Source organism: Ceratocystis lukuohia (genome assembly GCF_044167205.1).
Source record: "Ceratocystis lukuohia strain C4212 chromosome Unknown Supercontig6_pilon, whole genome shotgun sequence".
Taxonomy (NCBI): domain Eukaryota; kingdom Fungi; phylum Ascomycota; class Sordariomycetes; order Microascales; family Ceratocystidaceae; genus Ceratocystis; species Ceratocystis lukuohia.
In genome coordinates this window covers 1,452,088-1,473,534 of record NW_027263525.1, presented here as the reverse complement: position 1 = coordinate 1,473,534, position 21,447 = coordinate 1,452,088, and the positions used below count along the sequence as shown (strand labels likewise).

General features: G+C 49.0%; 2 protein-coding genes across 2 annotated transcripts; one reads left to right on the top strand and one right to left on the bottom strand.

Annotated features, from left to right (window-relative positions):
• Positions 1–15,411: 15,411 nt before the first annotated feature.
• Positions 15,412–17,154, top strand: HOO65_060340 (putative ATPase YjoB; the record flags this gene model as incomplete). The annotated part of the gene is made up of 3 exons (XM_071003817.1): positions 15,412–16,248; positions 16,309–16,518; positions 16,684–17,154. The coding sequence occupies 3 exons, from the start codon at positions 15,412–15,414 to the stop codon at positions 17,152–17,154; spliced, it is 1,518 nt and encodes a 505-aa protein (XP_070857690.1).
• Positions 17,155–17,264: 110 nt separating this feature from the next.
• HOO65_060339 (Bactericidal permeability-increasing protein, alpha/beta domain protein) lies at positions 17,265–20,477 on the bottom strand (the record flags this gene model as incomplete). Its single annotated transcript, XM_071001112.1, has 1 exon — positions 17,265–20,477. The coding sequence occupies one exon, from the start codon at positions 20,475–20,477 to the stop codon at positions 17,265–17,267; it is 3,213 nt and encodes a 1,070-aa protein (XP_070857689.1).
• Between the last annotated feature and the right edge of the window lie 970 nt (positions 20,478–21,447).

The following is a 21,447-nucleotide window of genomic DNA, read 5'->3' as shown; positions in this document are numbered from 1 at the left end:
CGTACCGTACCGCACCGTGCCGTACATGACTCTTCTATACCCTGTATCGTTGCCGTTTATGCGCGGTGTGTAGCTCTGCACTACCCATATATGTTGGCCCTTTCCTGTGCTAACTTGTGGCTACTGTGCCGGACTGGGACCTTGGCACATTCCGCCCACGCCAACTAGGGTGCTGGTGGGTGCAATGTTTGATTCAACCTGCGCACGAATTCAAGTGCGAGGCATGACTGAGGCCAAGCATATATAAGCATGTCTTATCGGAGCACTCGGTGCATGTAAACGCTGCTTATGCTTGCCTCCGCGTTGATTTAGTCTTTTTTTTTATTTCTTTTTTATTTCTTTTTTGTTCTTTTCATATTTGAGTTAGGTTGAAAAAAAAATACTCTAATTTCAGAAGTAAAGTCAGCTACATTCTATATTTCATGCTTTATATAGCTATCTGGAAAATCTTGTTTTTGGGCCTTTTTTGCTGTGCGGTATTTCTTTTGATGTCATTCTGACTGCGCAGAGTCAAAGATATTCCAGGCAATGATAACAGGTAGACACGCACGTACAAAAGAACCGTGGACGTCATCTCCTCAGTTGCGACACATTGAGACAAACCCTGCAGCTAACTTGCCCCGGTTGTTGAAAGAGAGAACGACCGGTTTGTGTAGTAAGAGCATGTATATTATCGCGTAGGGAACTGCGGGGAGAGGGGTTTTCTCTCTGTCTCTCTTCTCCTCATAATACTCTTGAATCGCATGTTATCTTGCAGGTGCTGACAAGAGAACATGCCATGGTTGGTTAAAATTAAATGCACTACTCGGTAGCCTTTTTGGGTCGCTCATTTGCACTCGCTCAAGCTTATGAAAAAACCCCCTTCAGCATTCCCGAGCGGAATTCGAAGTCGAGATCGGTCTTCGTAGAAATTTTACAGCAACTATCCGCATGGCTGATACATGATCATGTATGTGACTGAGTGAGTGGCACGATATAAATGCTCAACATACATGTCTCTTTTTTTGTCTGATGTGATCCACAACCACAGCTACTGGTGTCTACGGTATGTTTTATGTTATATCCACATTTAGATACATTTGTACATGTACACTACACGCAATCTCCACCCACCATCAAACAGGAATAATGCCATACTCCCTGATCCATGCTTGCATGATTGCATGAAGATGCATCTTATATTCTGCATATCTCAACATACGTTTTTGCTATCTTGGAGGGAAAATCTAGGAAAGAATTCCCTCCTAACAAGGGAAGGTTAGTGAGGGATTGTGGAGGGAGGTAATCGGATAGTAGGAGACATCTCTGTCGATTAATGCGGGGCTCCAGCTGACGTGGGCTCTCTAGCTTTAGTTAGTCTTGAGCTCTAAGCTCTAGCACGATAGCTAGTAGACTCCTAAATAGCGGTAAGGATAAAGGAGAGAGGTCTGGATTCTTTGTTTTTTGTGGGACTGAGAGTGAGGATGATGAGCGAGACGGTATGCTCACCAGATGTTAAAATCTCAAATCGTCTCTCATGGAGCACGAGATAACTGAACAAAAAAAATGGGCATCCCTTGCTTGGATAGTTCGTGATGTAATATAGAGAAACATGGCATGTGGCATATGCATCACAAAACAAAAAATACACCCTTTCCCTTCTCTGCCTTCCCCACCCCCAATACAGGATAACTAATGCAGTGAAAAAAAAGGGATGCTTTTGTGGCCTCCGTTGATGGCACAGGACACGCCGCCTGGCCGGCCCCCCTATTATGTTCTGCTCTTTTATTCGCTCCACTCTATCTTCTTATCCCCCAAAGTAGGTGTAGTGTATCTCTGATGGTCCATGGGCTTGCTAGATGCAGCAGCGCATTGACGGGGATGGGTCGAGCTGATTACACTTGCGTGGAGAACGTGTTTTGCTAATGCGGCTTCCAAGTGGGTGATTGGCTGGTGCCGGGGTCGATGTTCTGCCCGCCGGCTTATTGCTTGCCCTTGTGCTCCCAGTCTTAGTGCCTGTGCAAAATTGAGACGTGAAGCAGTCAGAGTGAGAGGCGAAAAGAAAGGGCTGGTGGCATTGAGGTTGACGAACTCCTGTCATCCGCTCTATGGGGAGTGGCATGACTAGTTTTTCAGTTGAACACACTGCCGGAATTAGCACCCACAGCTATGGCCGTTATGTTATATCGTTATCCCTTCCTACCCCACACTAGTGCATCGGATCGTCAGGTTTGGATATGATGTTGATCATACCAAAAACTTCCCTTCATCAGTCAGGTATTCGCCCTAAGGACTCCTATTCATAGGGCCTTTGGGCTAGCTTACAACCGCTGAGGCTAATGACTAAGCCACAGCAACCATTTACCTTAATTTTTGTTTTGCGTTTCCCCACAAAACCTTTTATCTTACATTCTCCAAAAGAGAACTGGGCCTCCTCAATTTTTTATCAGCTTATCCCAGCCATTCCATTGGTTGCGATTGCACACAAGTTTCAACTTGGATAAAAGGGAGTGCAGCACTAAAACTACTAGACGAAAAAAAAAAAAAAAAGCCTACATGAATTCTGAGCCTAGAACCCGAGCTCCCCGCTAACGAATTCAGCGGAGCTCACTAACGCCCGAGGGGAGAACAAGGGGCGGAGGTCTCTTTATTTTTCTAGCCTAGGCGTCTTCAATGGCTAGGGCGGAAAAAGAGTGAAGAGGAGTCCATTTTTGTGTATCTGGGTGTGGAGATACACCAGATAATAAAGATCTAACTTGTAGTAGAAACCACACCTTTGGGTTGTTGTGTAAACTAGTATACGCTGGAAAAGGGGGATGGGCTCCGCTATGGGATGGCATGGAGGCATTGGCCTTCTGGTTATTGTAGTTTTCCCTGTTGGGCTTGCCAAGCAAGCTTCTTATTGTCGTACGACCCTTACCTTATATTGTGGCTGCACGGTGCCACAGCGGGTTAGGGCAACATGGGCTGATAGTGGACAGTTTGAGATCCAGGCTGGTCAAGTGCTGTGTGTAGTATCTTAGCGTGAGCAGATGACAACTCTGATAAGGGGAAAACAGCACACACTGGGCCTGTCATACAGAATGACTGTGTATGCATCTGTCTGACTAGATGATATTATGTAGGAGCACTCGGAAATAGGCTAGCTAGTCGGTCGGTCGGGGATAGAGGAAAGGCTCGCTAGCAAAAAGATATGTACCGTCGTTTTTAGGGGGTAGACCGAATAGAGCGCAGCTGGGGACATTTAAGCTACGGAATGGAGGTTTTCTACGTCTCTGTATCTGCATATTTCTCATGCAAGGCATCTTAGCTTTTGATGAAGTTTTCTTTCCTTTTGTGCTAGTCCTCGTCCTTGGTTTATCCTTGAACCCCACACCGTCATTAGGAGCAAAAAGAAATATCGCCCTACGACAACGATGGGGTATTTACAATTGGGAACGGAACGATAGCGATGTGTATGGGCCTAGATTTCACCATGGAAAAAAAAAAAAAGACAAAAAGGCCAAGAAGAAAATAAAAAGCGCGGACCATCAGTTTCGGGCCCTCGCCTCCGCTGAGCCTTCTTCCTCTTGTTTCCTTTTTTTTCCTTCTTCCCTTTTCCTCCCTTAACCTTGCTTTTTTCTTCTGGGGTAAGACCTTCCCTTTTTGGTACTTACCGCAACGAGACATGAGGTGGACAAGAAGGAACATAATTCCGCAGATTGATGGTGGGATGGTCCCACTTAAATACGCCGGCTTTGTTTGTCAAGCCCAAATCAAGAAAGGCGCTTATTTTATCTTATTTTACTTACACTATCAGCTTTTTCTTGTTCTTTTTCGTTTCCCTGACTTACCTCCCTGTTCTTGTCCCTATGGAGACAACTATGTTTTCTTAGCACTTTTTTTTTTCTTTTTTCACCTTTCATACCATCGCAGCCCCACCCTAAGTTGTTGTCTTGATTCTTCTTTTGGTTATTGCCACCCGAACCCGGGCCTTCGACTCGGTCGACGGACTTTATGCGTAGCGGCAACAAAGGGCCAAAAAAAACAGTAGTTTCTTCTGCCCGGATGGAATCTTCGTTCGCCGGTCTTTGCCCTCGTTTTTTTCTCCTTTTTTCCTTTTTGCATTTACAGGATCAGAAGCCTCGCAGGCTTGGCGGCCGATTTCATAAACAAATAATCCATTAGCTGCTCGTATTTACCCGGAGAGGCGAGACAGGACGAGGGACGAGACGAGGCGAGACGATGCAATAGGAGGAGGGCAGGAAGAGAGGAACAAAGGAGGACTCATTTTACTTCCCAAACACTCGGCTCCAGCGGAGACAAAGAGCCTCTCTATGGCTAGTGCGGAAAGAGGTTTTGAGCAAGTACAACCAGGGGAAGAAGAAGTAGGGAAAAAAAAAAAAGGGCATATACTCTGGCCCTTCTGTGATGCAATAAGAACGGCGTAGACTGGCGCTAAAGCATGCAAGTTCCCCGGACTGTGAGAGTTGAGAATAAGCTGAGCCCTTGGTTGAGCCCTGCGTGATTAATATGTGGTGACACTATAATATTAGTCTTGTTAATTGAAGCTGAGCCGGTCGTTGTGAGCAAGGAGGGCTAGTGAGCCAGTGCACGCTTCCGGTACAACTGATATCTCTGGTGCTATTGTTTGCTATATTATCCGGCTTGTCTATATGTCCCACGACCAAGGACTTGCGCTCAACACATACGGCAGTGGGCAATGCTATGTCTAACAGGGAAGCAAGAGACACGAGCTTTCATCCCATGCAGCAGTACGACCTCGTCTTTGTCCCAATTTGTTGCTTTTCTGTTGTTCAAATCAACAATACCAAGAAAAGAGGCTGAGAAAGCACAGGCAGGAAGGATCGCATCATAAGCTCTAGGAGTGCATTCCTTGCTACAACATTTTGTGTTGGGTCTTCGCTCTTTTCCTCCTTCCCCCTTGTTCCTAATCCCAACGACGATGCCTTGATTCTAGTTCTAGTGCTTGTCTGTTGTATCTGGCCAGGTCTAGCTCTATGCTAAATCAGAAACACGAATTGGCTAGAAAAAAAATGCATGAATACATGCAGGGAAAGGGGGAAAGCACAACGTAGACACATACATGCAAGTATGCGTACATAGGCCTGGCTCGCAGATTATCCCTCCTTCTGCCTCCGCTGCCCTTATCGTCACCGTAGTCGGGCTTGTTTAGGAATCGCATTGGGACTTGGCAGGAGCCTATTTGAGGAGTTCCGATAAGACCTCAGCTAGATAGATTAGAGCATCGAGAAGGGGTCAGATGAGAGAGTAGAGGGCAGGTCTAGGCTGAGATCTAATCATGAATATTTTGAAAATTTTCTCAACGCTGATGTCATACTAAAACTTATAGGCAAGCCTTTGTAATATTAACAGGGTGAATCAACAGGCAAACCGCAGATTGTTTTGTGCTTGAAGTCAGTCTCGTCTTCGTCTTTTCGCACCCAGAAAATTACAACCACAATAACAGCCTGGCTGGCTTATTATCTTCCCCATTGGTTGCTCTGTATCTTGAGCTCTCTCTAGAGCTGCCCCAAGCTCCTAAAACGAGCTGGGCTTTTGCAGTTGTGTTAAGCCAAAGCTTCGAACTTGACTGCACTGTGCTGCGCGGTACTACACCATACCAAGCTAAGGCCCAAGACCCACCGAGGATTCTGCTTGGCAGAGCGAGAGGGACTCCCTATTAACCGACAATGCCCTCTTTTAGTGCGCAGGAAGTTGGTTGGTTTAGTGGCTGGTGCTTGGGTGCAGAGGCCAAGTTTTTGTTGATGTTTCTTTTTATAGTGGGCGAAGAAGCCCTGGCTCCTGACAAGGATCTTCATATTTTCTTCTTTGCCACTGGGAACCTAGAAACAAGGTTTTCCTTTTCCTTCTCTTGCTCTTGGCCCTTTTCTAGGAGTCTAGAATTGACGTGATTAGCTTTTTGTCGTGCAAGCAGCCGCCGGGCGTCGGCATTATTGGCTCTTTTGCCCTTGCTGCCTGTGTAGCAGCGCTCTCACCTGCAGTTGCTGTCCACTATTATCACATGTTTATGGGGTAATATTTACGCCAATGATGCTATAGAATATATGGCAGCCAAAGTAATGGGCCCCCAAGTAGTGCGTACAGCTTGCTTGTCGTTCTCCCTCTTCCTTCGAGGAAGAGGCTGTTCACATATAGCAGCCACCAACACCGGGTCCATAGTTTATCTGGCTCCCTGGCTGGCTTGAGCCATGAGCTGCTTGGCACCGCAGATGTAAGCTATGATGCGTTATAACCTGTGTGATATCCGTGCAATATTGGTGTGGCTCCTACGTGATTGTGATAGTAGCGTAGTACAGAACAGCCACTAATAATAGAAGCAACGAACTGTTGAATTCAGCCGGATCAACTGCATGAATCTGCTGTGCCGGCCAATTACCGCAAGGCGTAACGAACGGAATCCAACAAAGAGAAGGGGACTAGCATCACCGTCTTTGTTTCTTTGCTTTTTGCTCTGCCCCTCTGTGCTTTCTGGCTTCTGCCCCTGTCGCTGTCCCCAAGTAGCGCTGCAGTCATAGCCTCAGCCCCTAAGCTCCGCCATAGCGGTAGGTATTGTGCTGGGTCATTAACAGAGAGGCAAGACGTGAATCTCCAAAAAGCCAGAGCTTGCTTTGTTGTCCCCCTGTTGATGCACGCACAACCACGACACTGAAGACGTACACGGTATATTTACACACTGCATACAGTCTTGTAGATCAGCTGTATCTGTGTGTCTCCTTCTCATCTCTCGCACTTTCTCGCCCTTGACCGACATTCTCTCGTATCTCTTGGTGGGACCCCCGCTTGCCTCCTTCTTTTCTCTGTTACGAAACAAAACCAACAAGCATCTTCACAGTTTTGCGGTGCCTCGGTGAAGCAAGCGTATAAACTGCACATCAATATGTGATCCTGGTTCGTTTGTGTTTCATAGCAGGGGGTGGGGGGGGGACAGAGAAGCAGAGAGGATAGTAACAACGATGAGAACTTCATTTTCTCTCCAGCCTCCTGTCAAAAAAATGTTGTGCGACAAAACAGGCTAATAGGGTTGGGTGGGGGAGGACGGGGGTTAAGAAATGATCGAACCCTAGATGGCTACACTGTGTACTCTTGTACCTTTGATCACGTCATCACATCATGCCAATATCACAATTACAATTCATTCATTCATTCATCCAAATCCAACCGTGCTATCATACAAACCTCTTCTATTGAGGAAATTTCCATGCACGGCATTACGGTCGCTGCGACGGCTTGTTTTGGGCCCCCCGAATTCGCAGTCCCCAAGTTGCCTTTGATCATTTTGTTGTGTTTTTAGTGCCGTCTGTCTATTAGGGAACATGTTTCTTGCACAGCCGGATCAGAGAATATTGCTGGGAGGATTTGTCTCACGCTGAGGTAGGGGCCTGTCCATGCAAGTCCTTCCCTTCTTTACATCACTCATCAACTACCAAGAAAGCAGAGTTGAAGCAAAAAAAAAAAAAGCAATGCTAGGCGCTATGCCTCTCCACTCTAGGGTTCTCGCCGTTGTGGGGGGTTGAGAATTGTTTTCTTGGCCAGCCCCTAGACTTTAGCCCGGCCGATTGGCCTTGGCTTTGACTAACTAGTCAAGCAGGTTTGCTTTGTCTGTCTGCTTGTCGGACGGGAGAGATGTGTAGGCAAAAGAACAAGCCCATTCAAGCCAAAGCTCAGCCGAGCCAAGACGCTCTAGACCAGGTTTTAGAACTTGACCCCTCAGGCTCAAGCCCTCCTCTTCCTAACAGTGCCAGTGCGCGACAGCGAGTCCCTTCTAATGGCCAGGAGATTCCGGACTGGACGGGTGATATTGCCGGGGGTAGTACCACGCTACAGATGTTGAGTAGTCCGGGCCAGTAAGGTAGAGAGCCAGACAAAGGTAGACTAGCACAGACTGGGCGAGGGAGATAAAAGCCGCCCAGTTCGTAGTAGGAGGGAAAAAAGTAAAGAAAAATAAGAAAAAAGTAACACTAACGTTGCATTGTCTTCTAGTGCGCGATATCGCATAACGGGAAATTTTTTTTTCTTTTTTGTTTCTGTGGTGCAGAATCCAGCAAGCTAACACGGGCTAGGACACGACGGGACACGACATGGCGCTAAAAGCACGTAATGCAAAAATTGAAGAAAAAGAAAGATAAGAAACATCCATGCCATGATAAGCAGGCTTTTGGTTCGTGGGTGCATGTGTGTGTGCGTGTGTGTAGGTGCGTGTGTGTACGTGAGGGCGGCTTATGTTGTGTGTGTGTGCCGCTCTGATTTTATTGTTATTTTATCGTCTCCTTGCCTGGCTCGAGGCTCTGTAGGATCCACCCGCTTAACCCCGCTTAACCCTGACTTATGATCCTACCATTCTTGTTTTTGAGGCCATGCCATCAACAGATTATTGTGAACGACAAGGTAAAGTAACAACAGGCAGAGTGATGGAAACCTCAATGTTGTGAAAATCAAAAATCAAAAACCTGATACCGTGGCTTGTTGCCATTTGCCTCCTTTTTTCCTTCTGGCTCCTTCTTTTCTTCTCTCCTTCAGCCTCTCTTATCGGGCGTCAAAGTGGAAGAGACCTTGGCAGACGGTGCATTATATATTGATGCTACTTTGTAAAGTTAAATTTGCGGTATGTTGACATGACAATCATGTAAATGTGTTGCCGGTATCGTCATTTATTTCGCGGCCTACTATGTCGCGTAGTAGTATATCCCAACACCGAGTGACTGCCCGAGTCATGACTTGCCATTTTGCTTGACGACCGCCCGCAACTATCGTTGCCTATCTGCTGATATGTAATGTCAACGTCAAGTGGCAATATCATGCTGTCGTTTTGAGACTGTGGCTTTAGGAAAAAGGTACCTAAATATTACAGAGAGTTCACCTCCTTTCTTGAAGCTTCCAAAGAACGTCATAAGCCTTGAGAGGCAGTGGGATGTTACGGGAAGCTTGAGTTAATATTGTTGCATCATAGGTGTTGTGGGTAGCAGCCATCCAACCTTTTAGTTGCCAAAGCAAGGGACGGTATATGTCTCCAGCCTTTGGCAATAGCTCTCCATCATCCATGCACCTTGATCATCCATGAGAAACTAACCCTTACAGAAGGGTATCATCTTAACCCTATGATGATGAATAAGGACTGGGTCAGAGCATCACAAATTGGACTTGTGTTCTCCAACTTCTCCAATCTCCAAGTTTCTGTTTGAGGTTCCCCTAATGACATTCTGGACAATCTGTCTGTTTGTTAATCGGTTTGGTGTTAACTCGATGCAACCTTCTGCTATGCCCCCTCTTGTGCCGTTGCAATGTCCGAGCAGGCTACATACTCCGAGGACGACACAGGCCCGCCCCCGCTCCCTGCTTCTTCAAGCCCCGCTGTTCCATGGCTAAAATGATACCGGGCCCAGGCTACCAAGCTGGATCTAGACCACGGAAACAAGTAACTAGATCAGCGGGTGGCTTCCTTCGCTGCGTCTCCCTATTCCCCACGAATTCCTAGCTTTCCTCGCTCGCTAGCAACATCCTCGCTTGATCCATCCCACCTCTCTCCGGTTGGGTTGACAAGTTTCTCTCGCCTTTAGCCTGGCTTGCAGAGTCTACTGGCTGGCTGGCTGGCTGGCTGTTCTAGCTTAATCCCTCTTTCCCTAGTTTTTTATGAGAAGGGGGTCCTGAACAGGCTCTTTTGGAAATGGCACTAAAGGCTTACGAGCCTCCCTATCAATTGTTTAGCTCCTACTCCCCCTCCATTACCTCAGCCTCGCTGCACTTGGAATCAGCACGTCGCTTTGTTCGATAACTGATGTAGGATTGAGTAATTCCCGTCTCTAGGTTTCCTCATTCCTCTTGCTTTGAGAGGCCTTAGCTCCGAGAGCTCGCTAACGAAAGGCTAAACGAAGGCCTTGAAAAGGGGATGAGTAGAACGAGGGAGATGGCTTGAGGTGTGGTTTTGGACGAGCCCGGTTTCGTCCCTTGAACCAGGGCTTTATTGTTATGTTGCTGAGCACCAATGCCAGCTTCAATGGGCTGCTAAAGGCTCCACCGCCTGCTGCTTTGCACTACAGGGACTTGGCGATATGACTTGAGAACTAGGTTCTCTTGTGGGCAAACTACTGCCAAGTACCCAAAGGGCCTTCTGCTTCCTGCCCTCCCTCTCTTCCCCCGCATCTTGTCATCGCCGCCCCTTGATTATTTGAGCTCGCTTCCCTTATTCCCCGAGCTTCGCTTGGACTGCTTGCGCACGTCATCGGCTTGTGAACCCTCTCCCAGCCGGCTCAACCAAAGTTAGGCCAGGCCAGATAGCTTTACGCACGCACCCGTATTCTATGTAGGATAGGGAAAGCTGAGCCAGTGCCCAGCTGATCTATTCTCGCCATGCTATGCCCAATATGCATAGTCGGGTGTGGCACAAGACACGCATATGGGAATAGAGAGGAGGAGAGACTCTACAAGTGATGGAGCTTTGTGCTGCAAGAGTCTAAGATTGGCATCTCTTTGTCCGCTCTCGTCTGTGTGTCTTCTCCCGATTTGTGCCTCTTCTATTGCCTTGATGTGCTCATGCCTATTCTTGATTCATGTATGCAATGCATTTCTCCGCAAAAAGACACCATCACGCAGCACGTATCATACCGCAGGCAGTAGATGCAATACCCCATGCATATTTTCCTGCATACAGAAATTGTCCGCTAATGTAATGAGCCACAAACATACTCTGCATGCACAGCGTCATGTATATGTGTATATTTATATACATACATATGATACCGAGACCTCCTTAATATTGGAGTAAAAGTGAAGGTTGACCTCGGCTGGAGGCTGGTTTAGATTTCTGACGTCAGTATCATACCATCTATTCATCTTCGTTTGCTTGTCTGCTTTCGATGCTGGCGTTGCTGTGGTAGTCGAAAAAGGCCGGAAGACCGTATGTGCTGATGTTCGTTAGGCTGATTGTGTGCGTTACAACAATGGAGGTAGGTGTTTGGGGTTGATGCAAGTAACCTTTCATACTCTAGGGACTTCAGCGACTAACATGACTAGGCAAGGCGGCTTAGCTATTAGACCATGGGTTCTGAGTTTCTGAATTGCCAAGTTTCCAAGCTTCCTTCCTACCTAGTTGCCATTTATTACCGCCTAATGCTAGCAACCTAACCACATGACAGCGACGTTGCAGCATCGCAACACTACATATCACACTGACGCTGCCCGTGAATCTGGACCCCATATCATAGACTGACAACTTGGCACGCAAGGCCTGGTCAGTCACAGAACTTGTTGAGGAGGATAGGATAAAGAACGGACCTGGTTGCGAAATGTTGAGATAGATGCTAGCAGCACGTGCTTTGGCCATTTGTGCAACTGTATGCGGCACTAATGCTACGCTCATACATGAAGTGTCTGTCACGAGAGGACGGCATAAAACGGGGTTTGGTCATTGGGATATACCCTGGTGCTTGATGTCCAGCATGTGGTGTTTGGAAAGCGGTGTGGTGGATTGGACTGGACTTATCGATGGCTAGCCAACCAAACAAGCAGAGGGAACCTCGGGGGCAAAATTATGGCGGAAAAATAAAATAAAAAAGTTCTTTGGAGCAGGACCACATGAGACATGAGAGACACACAGACAAGACACAGGAGACAGGAGACGGAAGACAGGAGATGGAAGACAGGAGACAGGAGAGACAGGCCTCAAGACGGGAACATCAACAGAACAAAAGAGGTGTGAGACAACCTATGGTTAGTGCAGCGCAAACGGCTGGGGAAAAGAGACCAACCAAGAAAGAAGGAGGGAGACAAATTAGATAAGCGAAGGGAGGAAAGGTGGGTGTGTCTAAGGGCAGCAGGCGGTTGAAAAAGTCTAGGCTTAGGTGTGTATTGTGTAGCCGACTAAAACTAAAAGCACAGATATTGGATGTTCCGGTTCCATGGCGCCGTTTTGGGCAGACTCAGGAGAGGAGAGCAGATGAGCTGATAAGTGCGAATCAAAACAAGCCCAGTTGGTAGCTGGCGGGCGTTGTAGAGCCAGGAGAGAAGGGGAGGAGAAGAAAGACCAGTTTGTGTTAGTACTTGTCATCGGATATGACTTGAAGACTGGGCTGCTCAAGCAAGGAAGGTCATGTCTCGCTCGCTCGCTCGCTCGCTCGCCTACTTCTTTGTCCGTCTATCCTCTACTACTACGCTTGCAAGCCACATCCTCGCAGGACACAGGGGAGGAAATACAAGGGGGTTGTTCGAAAAACTAGATCTTTCAGCACGCACATCGACGTCAGGCTGTCTTGAAAGAGTGCAAGGGGAAGGAGGGGAGGAGACGAGAGGGACAGGGACAAGGAGGACTGTAGCCGGTTTGGGGATGGGAACAGAGGGAGGGTGTAAAAGAGCACAGAAATGCAGGGTTGATTAGTCGTCATGAGATAACTGATATGCATGTGTGCGTGTGCGGGGTAGAATCACCAGCCCGCCTTTCCGTTAAACAAGCAAAAGAGAGCCTAGACGTTGCAGATGGACGGATGACGTAAGCTAGCGGCCAGCAACAAAGAGCGAATGGGACAAATATTGGTCTAACGCCACTGCAAAGAACACCATATCAGGCCTAAAATGCCAGAAATCAACCACGTACCACGGGGTTGGGAGTACTGGGGATTAAGGGGGAGGCTCTTTGCTGAGTTGATAAGTGATCGGGAGGCAAGAGAAGCCAATCAGGCGAGAGAGGGGGAAGAGGGGAGGAGGGGAGGAGGGGAGGGTGTGATTGAGGGGAAATAGGCTTGGGGCAAAGAGACGAAAGGTTAGGCTAGCCTAGCAGAGCTAGAGGGCGAGAGATAGACAGGGCAGGCAGACAGACAAGCGGAGGTTATGGACTCAACAAAGTCCGGGGGAAATCTTGAATAGGCAAAAGTGATACAAATAAGACGGTGTGGGTGTGGAGAAACAATGTCAAGCGCGGCCGTCCACCCACCCATTAGCAAGCACAGGAGAAAACAAAGGCAGTGAGTGAGTGAAAGCGAGGCTGGGCCAAGAAATGAAAGTTGGAGATGGCCTGCAGGGAGAGGAAATGGGGAGAGTAAGCAGATAGTAGGCCATGTATGCACAATCTGTACGTATGTGCTGAAAAAAGGGCACATATCTAGCTAAGCATCGCACGAGGCCTGGCCTGACGTGACGTGATGGAAGCACAAAGGGCCATTGAACTTGACTATATGCTACGTCCGATTTTGAATTTGAGGTCGAATTTATTTAACGTCTACTACAGTGCAGCAAATTTTTATTGCATTATTTAACGTCTGCCTACTGTTATTTCGCAGCAATACGACGGCAAAAATGCAGCCAATTTTTGGGTGCCGCATCCCTCAAAACTGCAAATATGGCCGAGTTTTTCTGTCGCAAATTGGTCTAGGCAAGATGGCCGAGTTGGTTATGGCGTCAGGTTAAGGTCGTTCCTTAACGCAAGTTTCCTGATGGAGAAATCCGCCTGGGTTCGAGTCCCAGTCTTGTCAACAGCCTCAACGTGCGATGTTTTTTTTGCCTTTGAAGCTTCGTTCGTTCCCTTACTCTTTTTTTTTTTGTTCACAGGTGCTTTTTGCTCTTGCTCTCCTTCTTGTGTGGCGACAGGACAAAAGAACTTTTGTATCATCTAGAAAACCAAACCGATAGCCAGATGTTACCCAGACACACATCGCCACATCACCAATCTCTGTACGCCTGTTTATTAATCGTATCTGTCGCTGTGCGCACAAGCTAAACACGGCACAGTAGCACCGCGACCACGTACAACAAGAAAAAAAAAGCGAAGGTAACAAGAAGGAAACCCAGCGGCCCTGAGATCTTGACCCCAAGTTTGAAGCTGTGCTGGTGGTAATTGAGGGCACGGTCGTACTCGCAGTTACAGTTGCAATTGTGGTTACAGTGGTTATAAGTCGCGATGTGCAGGTGGCGGTAATGATGGAGGGAGAGGACAGAGAGGAAACAAGACAGTACTAGAAAAACAGCAGCCACCCAAAATCAAGAGCTCATTTTTCTGTCTTCTATACGCTTATGCTGATGCTTGTGTCTGTGTCTATGTTCACGCTAATACTAACATGTACGCGCTGAATCTGACGCAAAGCGGGACAGGGAGACGGCACGGCAGACATGGGGCGAGAAAGAGTCGGAGAAGAGGAACAAAAGGAAGGGTCCCCTATCATGTGAGCCCTTCCAGGGGGAAAATAGGAGGGTGACGGACAGAGAAGCAAGCAGTCGAGAAAGTTCGATAGTGAGAAGGCAAGCAGCGGGCGGGTCGCGTAAGAGGACCTCGGCTTGGAGGGAAGCTGCGGGCTCTGGTAGGCTACTGACCTGTTGGTCTAGTCCGGCCTATTGGCGTGGCGGCCTTTCCCTGCGCCATCTCTTCCTGCTGGGAATGCGTGTATATATGTGTGTGTGTCCGTTATCAACGAGCGTAGACGAGGACCTGGATTTCATGGTCTTCCTCCTACATGTGCGTACATGCGACTTCGGCAGAACTAAAGCTGGTAGCCTAGATCAGGGTCTTATCAAGGGCCCCAAAGTGAGGCCTGTGTTGTGCTGGTCCTGTATGTTGCGTGTATGCGGTACACAGTATGCACAGTACACTACACTCACAGCACGCCATTTGCGAAGTAGACCTGGTTAACAAGACGGACGGAAACCAATCAAGAGGAGGGTTTGTGTTGGCTAGGTGCTCGCTCACGGGGCCTCTTTTGAGAGAGCAGATGGAAGTACAGCTAGTTTTGCTGGTTTGCATGTCATGAGCGTCTTTGGATTTCTGGTGGAACTGCTTGAAGGCAAGGGAGCACAGAAAGCCCAGGTGTAGTCAAACAAGGAAACTACCAAAAAGAAACAGAAAATTTGCACAGGAAATGAAAATGGAAGAAAAAGAAAAAAAAAAGAATTAAAAATAATAAACGGACAGCCACCCAAAACACGCCATTCCAATCCCGCTACATATGAGCGATTTCAGGCTCGTGTATTGTCTTGCCCTGCCTTGCCTTGCCGCCTTGTTTGTCTCCTGGCTGATCTTTCACGTATGTACTCCAGCGCCTCCGACAGGGCCAAGTAAAAAGCCCAGCCTTCTGTAATAACCTGTAAACAGAGCAAGTCCGAGATCAGCAACAAGCAACGAGCAACAAGAAACACACCAAAGACAACTCACAATAGAAGCACCAGTCGTTTTTTTTTTTCTGTTTTGGCCAATTCAAGTGTGAAACTTGGCGCTTCTCTATTTTAATCCGTCCGCTTTTGGCGGAGTCCTGTTGTGCTGAGCTGTTTAATTTCTCGCCTTGTTCTGCTTTGATCATACCACACTGCACTAGCTGGCTTGTCTGCAACATAACGCCTTTTCCTGACAAGCAGCAAAATACCATCACTTCTGCTGTCCCCACGTATCCGGCTAACCGCGAATCGCCTCTGCCCTCTTCAGCCGCCTCAGCCACCATGGGCTTTCCCAGTTGGCTCGATTCCGTCTCGGCAGAGTACCTCAAACACTCGTCTGCTCCGCGGGTCAACACCGAGGTCCAGATTGCCCAGAGCCTGAGGGCTGCCTACCCAGAAAGGTATCTGGCTATAGTGCCATCGCAGACATGCGACTTGCTCAGCTATGCAGACAGCGGCTGGGCCGAATGCTCTGAGGCCTGCCGTCCCAGTCTGGAATCCCAACAGCTGGGCCTGGAGCCTGCGAATCTAGAGAACTTACCGCAAATGGGAAACACCCTCTCCCACCGTGTCAAGGTTTATGTTCCGCCATCTCGGCGCATGGACGGCGCCACTGGTGAGCTTCGAGATGATGTCATCTTCGACAAGTTTGACTATACTTGGAACGGCCGAGGATTTAAACTGTTCATTGCCGACGGCCGTGACGGTTCGGGAGCCTATCCCGCGCGGCGCACGTCGTACCTCGTCGGAGATGACCAAAAGACTACGGATGCATTAATTCTGGCTGCAGCGCAGTTCCAGGCCGAGGTGCACAATGCCGTGCTAGTGTACGAGGGCGGCGAGTGGACACGGAGCACAGCACTATACGAGAGCGCAATGAAGGCATCGTGGGAGGCAGTCATCTTGGATGAAGGCATGAAGAAGGCACTGATTGAAGATCATATGGCGTTCTTTGATAGTCGCGAGAAATACCGCCTGCTGGGTGTACCGTGGAAGAGGGGTGTGATCTACTATGGCCCGCCGGGCAATGGGAAAACCATTAGCATCAAGGCCATGATGCATAGTCTCTACGACCGAACTCCGCCCGTCCCAACACTCTACGTGCGCAACCTAGTCACAGTAAGTCGTAGTGGCGTGCTTTTTACCCTAGCACATAGCTATATGCTGACATTTTTCTAGTGGGCTGGCCCTGAAGCCGCCATCAAAGATATCTTCAGCACAGCCCGTCAGCATGCGCCATGCTACCTCATCTTTGAGGACCTCGATAGTTTGATCGGCGATAGCGTGCGCAGCTATTTCCTCAATGAAATCGATGGGCTTAAGGCTAATGACGGAATTTTCATGGTCGGCAGCACGAATCACCTGGACCGACTAGACCCAGGCCTCTCAGTAAGTTAGAAGATGTGGAGGTAAATGGAGGGGGATGGATTCACATGGTTTCTAGTCGAACAATCCGCCATTATTGTCACCAAGCTTGATAAAAGGGCCAGGGGCAAGAATTGTCGTCCGTATCTATGCGACCCACGCTAACTAGTCAACCACACGCGGCTCTAGAAACGCCCTTCTCGCTTCGATCGCAAGTATCTTTTCCCCAATCCTGATACTTCTCAGCGTGAGGCCTACTGCAGGTTCTGGCAGCGCAAGCTCTCGGGCAACGACGACATTGCCTTCCCCGATCTTCTCTGCAAAGCAATTGCCGAGATTACTCACGGCTTCAGCTATGCCTACATGCAAGAGGCCTTTGTGGCAGCATTGCTGGCTATTGCACGTGAAGATGATGGTAGCGATGACAGCGGATCTGACACAGACGGCGACCCAGACCACGACGAGACAAGTAGCTCAAGTGGCTCCGAGGGGGACGAAGGTTGGGTCGATATCATGAAGGGCAAGAAGCACCGCCATCATGGCAAGCACCACGATAAGAAAAAGGGCAACGATGATGAGGACTTGGACAGGTATGTTTTATGGCGTGAAGTCAAAAACCAGGTCAAGATTCTGCGCGAGGGAATGGCCAAGGAGGACTAAGTAGAGGTGTGAGTATGTTCTTGGCTTTGTACACATGTGCCTCGTGTTGTTGCTATTATTATGTTATCGTTATACAAATTATATAAGCTGTTTCTATCATTATATTATTATCAGACCATCACCCTTCCCTCTCGGCCTTTGTTGAAAACGTCTGAACGCCATTCATCTATCCTGCTCTGATCGGTGTCCGTCCGCTGTCTGACCCGTTCTGCGTTCCATTCACGCACTAGGCTTCCTGGTGCATACCGACCCTGAAACACACCCTGGCCCGGCTGTGTAACGCCCACGCGGACATCTACATCGTAGCGGTCTCGATGTCTCCGTGCACACACGGCTTTGACAAACGTGCCTGGGCTTCGGGCTTCGGCCGCCCGGGCTGCACGCAGGCGTTCACGCGCAAAGACAACCTCCATATTCAAATCGGCCATGTTTTCGCGCACGAGCTTCTCAATCTGCCGCTCCATAGTGGCTTTGAGGATAGGTTTGATCAGTGGCTTGAGCAGGCTAGCAATGCAGGAGAACTTGCTGGCACGCAGCTTGTATGTGAGCTGGTGCACGACGACGCTAACACTGCGCAGCACCATAATGTCCGTGTTACTGTTGCGTAGTTCCACTTCCATCTCAATGTCCATGCCACGGCCATCGACGGCAAACGACGCAAGCCCGCGATCATGGAAGCGCACAAAGCCGTTGTGCACGTGCATCCAGTAGCCGACGTCATCAGCCTTCATGCACACGCCACGGGCCGTGATGGAGATTTGACCCTTGGTATCTGTGTATGCCCGCCGGTGGCGCTTGGCCATGCTGACGCTAAGAACGTTGTCGACTAGGATATCATGCGGGAAGAAGGACGACCCACCGATCGACTTGCCTGGTTCAAGAATTAGGTTCTCAAGCAGCAGATCAATCTGAGGTGTGGAGATTTCTGTTCGAGGAATGGGTACATGCTGAACTGTGGATAGTAGCAGCGGAATCGCGCTGTTTGTAATGTCGGACAAAAGCGCGGAGTTGTAGCTTTTGCCGTTGGGAAAGACGACATCAATTATCTGGCTGGTAGTATCCCCCACAGTCATAAGCTCTTCGTCCTCGCCGATCGACGCCAAGGCATCGCCAAGGGAGGCCAGAAGTTCAAGCAAAGCATCGCCAAAGCCGGGCGCCACATTGATGGTCTCGTTCTTGAGCTCCAATAACCTGGCCTCGGGATTGTCAAAGAACTCGGGCTTGGTCAGCATGTCCTCCACTAGGTCGCTGATTTGCACAGCCATAAGTTCTAGACTGGCCTCGTCTCGTCCTAGACGCCAGGCCTCGTTAAAGGACGCTTCCGCACGCTGCCATTGCTGGCGGTCGCCAAAGCCGGTCATGAACCGCCAGAGTGACTTGAATGCCTGGCCGCTAGCATCGTTGGGCTCAACATGGCGCCCAACGGCATCTGCAGCCTCGTCTGCGGCCCGTCCATACGTTTGGAGGTATTGGCGCAAAAGATGGGCGATGGTTCCTGTAGACGATGCATAGGTACTCTGCTGGCCTAGAGAGCTAATCAGGCGTTGAATACGCACGCGAAGAGCCTTGCCGGTCTCGCCGTGGGCCCTCTTGAGAACCGAGTTCTTGGCCGAAATTACCGCTCGAGAGGTATGTGTGGCGGCGATATCGGCAGCTGCATTAGGATTTCTAGTGGCGGCGTTTGTGTCGGGGCTTGTGTTGGACGAGACTGGATCGGAGGAGGCCTGGCGCGTGGTGTTGATGGCAGATTTGGCCTTGGACTTTGTCTGGCGCACAAAGTGCTGAGACTGCAGTCCGGTAGCTGTCGACTGTACTTTCTTCTTCAGTGTCTGCGCCGGCTGTTGCTGTCGCTGCTGTGACTCAAGCTCAGGCTCTTTCTGCTTTTGCTTTTGCTGGTCTCGGTCTTGCTCTTTCGCAATGTCCCAGTATTCCTCTTGAGCATTGGCATTGTGCGGTGAAGGGACAGGAGGAGACGGAGCAACTGGGTGTGCACTGTCTTCTGCCGCCGCCGCATCTGAGCTAGAGGCCTGCTTGTGGCTCTGGGCCTGGCCCTTTGTGCTGGAGCCTGACTGTTCAGTATATGGGCTAGGAAAGCTTTGAACAATCTCAGAGTATGTTCTCTTGTGGATATTGGCGTTCTCGACCTGCTGTTGTACGTGGGGTGGGATTTCCTGGTTCTGCTCCTGGGCTTTAGCAGCCATCTGGCGAGCCTTTTTCTGCTTTTTGCGCTGTGTCTTGGTCATAATCATCCCATTTCCAGGCTCTGCATCCTTTCCAGAAGGGCCAGTCACTTCAATGGTGGGGACGTGGTGGGAGGCTTCGGACGATGCCGTCGAGGGAGGAGTGGAAGGGCGCTGGGACTGGGGCTGATATTGCCCAGGACCATGTTCTTTGGTGATAGCCTTGGCCATTTGAAGTTCCTCTTGGCAACCGGGACAGTCGGGGTGTTTGTTGAGTTCATTGGCAAGCATGGCTTCCCTTTGGGCAGCATCTATGTAGGTGGTGGTATGGATAGCAGCAGTTTCATCATTTTGATATGTATGCTGATGCTGGGAACGCTGTGAGTACTGTTTTTGCTGCTGCTGCTGCTGCTGCTGCCCGTTGCCTTCTCGGGGCTTTCCATCGAAATGTACATTTGCATGCTCGGGATCCATAGATGGCTGGGTATTTTGTTCTTCAAAGCCGCTGACGCCGTTCGCAGCCGACCCAGAAGGCTCACCCTCGTCTTGCGCAACATTGGTGCGCCCGTTATCAAGATCTAGGAGTTCTTCATGTGCTTCGTGAGCCTCTTCCTTGATAGTCTTCTTTGTATCACCGACAACCTCTCTTGCGAACGCAGCCAGATCAGCAATCAACTCGCGGAAATCGGAGTTTCCAAGAATCATGCTTAAGACGGTGCGTCCGCTCTCGACAGCAGCCTGAGCATCAGCTTTATTTTTTAGTCCAGCCACTGAAGCGGCAGCTCTTTTGCCACCACTCATATCAGCCTGGCGAGAGTGCCAAATGAAGTCTTGCAGTTGGTCCTGGCCATTTTTGCTCCTGAGTAGTTCCGATGACTCGGCGACCAAGCGGCGGAAGAGGCGCAGGAGTACGCGGCCATCTTGGCTCAGGCCTTCTTCGTCGCTAAGAGCCTCGGAGGTCTGTATGTCCTTCAGGTAGACGAGAATCTGCTCTGTAGAAGGCATGCGCCCCTGCTTCAGAGCACGGTAAATGTTGTAGGTGTGAAGCTTTTGGCCATTGGCTTCGCGGACAGCATTGGGAAGCCGGACATTGGATGAGTCGTCGTAGACGCTGTCGTCATCTCCACCACCTAAGCAGGTCATTTTCATCAAGGGATAGGAAGCAGCAACTATGAGCTAGTGGGTTTATATGTTTGCGTTAGCAAGTATCGTAGCAGACAACAAGTTAAACGAAAAGCTTCGTGTGACAGGCAGGACGTAGAATGCTGCGCTTTATAGATTAACAGCCAGATCTAGAACTTGGCGGTTAGGGTAATAAAATACGTCATTCCCGTAGTCGCGGGAGTCATCCGTTTCTTTCTCCCTCAACAAGGGCAGGTGTCTTGAAGCTGACATGTACGCATCTAGAAAGACATCTTTGCCTCACGAGGATATACGGTAGCCGTTTTCAGCACATTGGCAAATCATGTCGTCATCAAGCCGTCAGAGAACCAAACTAGACTAGAGCATTAGAGAACTTCTTATAAGGGCTTTGCAAAGACAGCTACGCGAAGATAGGAGCGTTAATATATCGGATGTTGCTCGCAATCTAGAAGTGGCCTAAGCTATCAAATGGGGCTTGTTCATTGACATGTCCTCTGGGGTTTTTGTCTTCAATTTTCTGCTTACCTAACGTTTGATTAGTAAGTGTTAGTATGTTAGTAACCTGGGTTAGGGTTACTATGATTGCTGACCCTGATCCAGTGGGTCCAAACGTTAGGGTTAGCATGAGATATCAAGGGTCTTCTTCCCAGGCGGTAGTGATGGATATATAAACCGGCTGAGATCCGTCCCTCGGACTAGACTTAGATAGACATAGAACAACTTCAACAATCACTTATTCCTTCTTCCTCTTCTTCACAGGACATTCAGTACGTCCTCCTAATATCTACTGTGAGTAAGCTCTGATAATGAGGATGTGCACAATTGTGGGAGTCTTTGTTGCATAGATGGCAATTGTAGAATTAATTTTGAATTTATTTAACGTCTAATGATTGTAGAATGCTGCAGAAATTAACTATCACATAAGAATATCGCAAAAACAATGGAGATAAGGAGTTAAATGAGACACTTG